The following is a 5,471-nucleotide window of genomic DNA, read 5'->3' as shown; positions in this document are numbered from 1 at the left end:
CATGAAAAACCCGAAGCAAGATCATTTCATGGGAGCTAAAATAATTTTGAGATATATTAAAGGTACGCTTGATAATAGTCTATTTTAGACTCATTCTCAAGATTCAGAATTAGTTAGCTACTCAGACAGTGATTATGGTGGTAACTTGGATGACGGGAAAAACACTTCGAGGTATGCTTTTCATTTCAGATCCGCGGTATTTTCTTGGTCATCAAAAAAGCAGCAGACAGTTGTCCTCTCAACATGCAAGGCAAAATACATGACAATAGCATAATGTACATGTGCGGGTATGTGCCTAGGCTACATATTGAGCGAGTTAAATATTGCAAAGAAAAATCTGATTAAAACATAGGATAATTTGGTTCGTTGGTTAACACGTTCCAAAAAAGATTATTAACACTTTCCATAAAAATAAAAATATACATATAATTAATTTAGAAACACGTTAATTCCGTATAATTAAAGGTAAAATTACATATCGTACATAACTACCAACAGTTGCACACTCCCATCACTCCCATTATAGCCAAAACTCTACTAATGCAAGTCTTAGCACAAACCCTCCACATATTTCGCAGGTTATTAATTAATATATAATAATTCAATTATTACATATCCTACATAACTACCAACACTTGCACACTCCCATCATAGATAAAACTCTACTAATGCAAATCTTAGCAGAAACCCTCCATATATTTCGCATGTTGTTAATTAATATATAATAATTGAATTAAGTTACTATTATCAACCTCTTCACCATATTTCTTATATTTACTTTGTAGGAGATATGTCTACATAGTTGTTGTTCATAAAGAAAAAAAGGAGTACACTTAGGGATATATAAATTGTACAACTATACCAATTAAAGGGAAAATGAAAAAGAAATTCAAATTGAGTAAACTCATCTTAAGAATATATATGCCTTCTATAAGATTATAACAAATATAAAAATTATTAAATGAAGTTTTTACCACGAAAAAACTAAAGCTTTTAAGAAAATAAAAATTTTTGTTATTAAATTTTTTAATCTCTTAAGATAGAATAAAACAAATTAAGTTTCAATCACAAAGAACACAAAAGGCCATTATAGTTGAAAGATAAATAAATTGAAATAAAAAAAATTAAATATATAAAAAATAAACCATTTAACCCTTGATTAGGTAGCTGGTGCATAGGAGGGGTTACAGGCTGGTAATAATTATTTCATATATAAACTAAATATACATTGCTCTAGGACTGGTACTTGGGATTTGGAGTTCTAACCCTGGCTGAACGTCGCAGCTCTCCTGGACCATTTGCCGAGTTGGAAGAATTCCTAACACACCTCTGCTCTTTGACTGCCACATTTTCTTCCACCATATCATTTTTATTTGATCTCTTTTTCTGAGGCCTTCCTGGTGTCATCTTCAGTACTTGAGGAGTAGCACCGTAACCCTTAACTAGTGTATCAAGTGTTTTAATGGTTGCATCTCTCAATGCTTGATCATCCTATATTGAACAAGATACAAACCACATCAACAACTTCATTGAAAAAACATAAATAAAGAAAAGAGAAATTTGTACTATCCCATTGATCCAAAATATAGGGAATTTGACATTTTCACACATATCAATATGTTTTGAATGTATATTTTTTTTTTCTTTTGCTAAATTAATATGTTTTTAAATTTTAATTCAGAAAAAAAGATGAAAAATGTGAAATCTAACTATATTTTCAAAAGTGCTAAAGATAAGTGAAAAAAGTCAAATGCCTGACAATGGGCCAGAGAGAGGGGTAGTAGATAGTAATAATAACAGTATAAGTTTATTAGACATTGCTAGCTTCTAGCTTCTTGTACCTTTCTTAAAAATGCAGTCAGATCTGCCATAACATGCTCTAGGACACAGGATAGGTCTAGGTGCATTGGAGAAGCAGCAATCAGTGAGAAGGCCTGGAAAATAAACCAGATATTTAAAAATTAAATTGAAGAGAAACAACATGAGATATAAACATATATATTTAGTTATGCATGTTACGACTAAAATTTAAATTATGCACCTTTACAGCTGCAAGTCGAGTTATCTCATTTCCCATCCGATTTGCAAGAATAGTCAGCGGACAACACGAACAATCTCATCACATACTCTTAATGCTTCAGCGGTAACTTTGTAATAACTGTCACGGACAGCTAATAAAATAGGACGAGAAATATCCTGTAACAGAAAAGAAGATGAAAGGAGGAAGGGAAAATATCTGACCAAGCACAACAGCTAGGGCAAACACGTCACTGCAGTAACTGTTTCTTTTATGTATAATTGATGAAGAGATATGATCTTGACATTAGATTAGCTTAGCTTTAGAAGAAGATTATGCATGCATGTTCTATGTGACTGTGACATTATCACATCATTTTATTTAGTGTGGACAACCAGCTTTATAATTACAATAAAAATATTAATTTACTTAAAAAAGTGCATCATTTTATAAGTTGACCTGGGGGTCCAAATCTTTAGGGCCGACCCTGATTACATGCATAATATTGCAGGAATTTATGACCTAACCTTCATTCTATAAATGTAATTCTTGCACTAAATGATAGAAATGGAAAAAAATGCAGCATAAATGACTTTTATGTAACCACAGCCCACCCTTCTCAAACAGACATGTTCCCCCAGATAATTGATAAAGATGCCAAGTTTCAGAAATTTCTAGTCCTAACCTTTCCTTGTATCAAAACTAATGGCAGGAAATTACAGGAATTGGGTGTTACTAAATAATTGATTTTAATCCAACTATAGGTTATTTATGACTTATAACATGACTCGTGAGAAAATTATCGCAAATAGTTTGAAAGCTTTTCGGGAGAAGGGGGTTACTTTTAGTAACTTATATTAATATTCTAACACTTAATATAAGATGTTGTGTAAGGGCTTTCCTGTAAAAGTTACTTAATATAAAATAAGATAGTCCGCAATTTGAACTTAAATTCAATCTTAATTCTTAAGCAATCATAAACACAATTAGGAAACGTTTAAATTTACCTCAATGTAAGTGTAAAACATGGTAGGAGAATTTGAAGCTAACACTAATCTTGTCAATACAAGAGCCTCAAGCTTCAAAGCTGAGGTAGAGGACTTGTCGTGGTAAAGATAACAGAAAAAATAACAAGCTAAGAAGTTGGATAATATAAAAATTTGCAAGCTGAAGGTAGATTAGTAAAACGTGGAATAATACTTACACACAAGGCATTTTGTATCTCTGGAAGGAGAATTTTAAAATTGTCTGCCACGCAGTCCGGCAAGACAACCGCAAGTTCTTTCAAAACTGAAAGTGCGGCAACCTGCAGAAATTTAAGGCATGTTGAAACCCTGATAATTATTGAAAATTAGAGAACTAAGATTTTAGAAGGTTTCCACCTTTGTATTGACAGATATTCCTCGCAGCTGTATGTGAACCAATTTAACAATCTTTGGTACTTCTTGTTTCAGTAAACATATGGGACTGCCGGACAAATAGAGACAAAAAATTCAATAAGCAATCATATTCATATACCTTAAGTAAGTATATTATTTTCTCAAGGAATGAAGGACAAGAAACTTCTTGAGAGATGCTAGATAGACCCGCTAAGGTGGAGCAAGAAATCGATAATCAGTTAATACATTTGCATCAGACCTGGCGATATGGACAGAAAACTATATAACTGACAAAACAAAACCAAAATAAATAACATGATTCAACTGAAAATCAAAAATTTTAAAAAGGTCTGGATTGGTTCCAAAACCACTTATAACCAGCTCTCAAATATGTGATAACTGTAAGCATATTAATCCAAGCTTGTGTTTATCTAGTTGTTTTGAATTTATTTGGTGTCCAAATTTATTTGGTGTCCAAATTTATTTGGTGTCCTAGCTGTCTGTTAAGTCGAGCTAGACTTAGTCTTGCAGTAGTGGCATGGGTTTAGGACTGTTGAACAAATAAACGTGTAGTAGTCGATGTGTTTAGGAAAGTAGTTGTTTCCAGTTCCTAGTTTCTAGCTGTTTACTTTGTATTCACTATCTATATAGGGTGTAACGTTCAGTTAATAAAGAAGTAAGTTCCCCAATAATTTATTCTTATCTGTGTTTATATTGTCTGCATTATTCAGTTATACTTTGATCTGTAACATTGTGGTATCAGAGCTATTAATACTTGGTTGATGACCAAGTGTATGCCCAGACAAAGAACGATGGAACCTGAGAAGAGCAAGGAGAACACAGTGGGTTTGAGTTATCCCATGCTAACAAGAGGGAAGTACACAGTATGGGCCTTAAAGATGAAGGCGTGTATGCAAGCCCATGGGATTTGGGAAGCTGTGACACTGAAGGACCCAAAAGCTACAGTAGAAGAGAAGAAGGATAATATGGCACTAGCTGTCATCTATCAGGGGATACCTGAGGATATTCTCTTGTCCATAGCAGAGAACGAGACTGCTAAGGAGGCCTGGGAGGCTGTAAAGGTACTGTGCCAGGGAGCTGAGCGGGTGAAAAAGGCTAGAGTACAAACTTTGAAATCTGATTTCGAAGCAATGAGTATGAAGGAGGGTGAGTCCCTTGATGATTTTTGTTTGAAACTTAGCGGATTACTGACCAACATACGTGCATTAGGAGAAGAAATGGCTGAGTCGTATGTCGTAAAGAAAGTATTACATGCAATGCCAACAAGGTTCTTAAGATCACTTCAGCCATCAAACAATTCGGTGACTTGGAGACGATGAGTGTGGAAGAACTCGTTGGATCACTGAAGGCTCATGATGATCGTTTAGGTGGAAAGAACGAGTCAACTGGAGGTACGGGTCAGCTACTTCTCACTAAAGAAGAATGGAGAAAGAGGGATAAAGAGGAAAGCAAATTATTACTCACCAGGGAGGAATGGATAAAAAGGTCGAGTAAGGTTGAAAGGAGTGGCCAGAAATTTCGAGGGAAGGAACCATATCGTGGTGGTCGTGACAAATCTAAGGTTAGATGTTTCAACTGTCTTGGGTATGGCCATTATGCTGCCGAATGCAAAAGATCAAAACATGACAAGGATCAAAGGGAGGAGGTGAATATAGCTCAAGTTCCAGATGATGAACCGGCCATGTTATTGATAGAATCTGAAGAACAAGAAAAGAATGTGTTGCTGATCAATGAAGAGAAAATAAATCCGAGACTTGATAACAGCAAAGTCGCAAACACCACTGTATCAAACTTATGGTACTTGGACAACGGTGCAAGCCACCATATGACCGGGAAAAAATCAAAATTTAAGGAGTTAAATGAAGACATAACGGGACAAGTAAAGTTTGGTGATGGATCATTGGTACCCATAAAGGGAAAGGGGTCTATTTTGATGAATTGCAAAAATGGTGATGAGCGAGTTCTAAGTGATGTGTATTATATACCGTCTCTTTGCATTAACATTATAAGCCTCGGACAGATGGCAGAGGACGGGTATAAAATTACTATGAATG

The 5,471-nt window shown here is 34.7% G+C and overlaps 1 protein-coding gene across 1 annotated transcript; it reads right to left on the bottom strand.

The window, feature by feature from the left end:
• Nucleotides 1-1,162: 1,162 nt before the first annotated feature.
• LOC141720885 (cullin-associated NEDD8-dissociated protein 1-like) lies at nt 1,163-2,243 on the bottom strand. Its single transcript, XM_074523559.1, has 3 exons — nt 2,042-2,243; nt 1,842-1,934; nt 1,163-1,491 (listed from the first exon to the last, which is right to left on the bottom strand). Exons 1-3 carry the CDS (start codon nt 2,075-2,077, stop codon nt 1,234-1,236), a joined length of 387 nt encoding a protein of 128 aa, XP_074379660.1. The 5' UTR covers nt 2,078-2,243; the 3' UTR covers nt 1,163-1,233.
• Between the last annotated feature and the right edge of the window lie 3,228 nt (nt 2,244-5,471).

The sequence above is a fragment of the Apium graveolens genome, chromosome 1 (genome assembly GCF_009905375.1).
Source record: "Apium graveolens cultivar Ventura chromosome 1, ASM990537v1, whole genome shotgun sequence".
Lineage (NCBI taxonomy): Eukaryota > Viridiplantae > Streptophyta > Magnoliopsida > Apiales > Apiaceae > Apium > Apium graveolens.
Note: the sequence above shows the minus strand (reverse complement) of the source record. Positions and strands in the feature narration are given on the sequence as shown.

Coding starts and splice junctions, on each gene's coding strand:
- LOC141720885 (XM_074523559.1), bottom strand. CDS start 2,077: ATGGGAAATGAGATAACTCGACTTGCAGCTGTAAAG. Junction 1,935..2,041: donor CTCGACTTGCAGCTGTAAAG/GTGCATAATTTA, acceptor TTTATTTTCCAG/GCCTTCTCACTGATTGCTGC. Junction 1,492..1,841: donor TGACTGCATTTTTAAGAAAG/GTACAAGAAGCT, acceptor TGTTCAATATAG/GATGATCAAGCATTGAGAGA.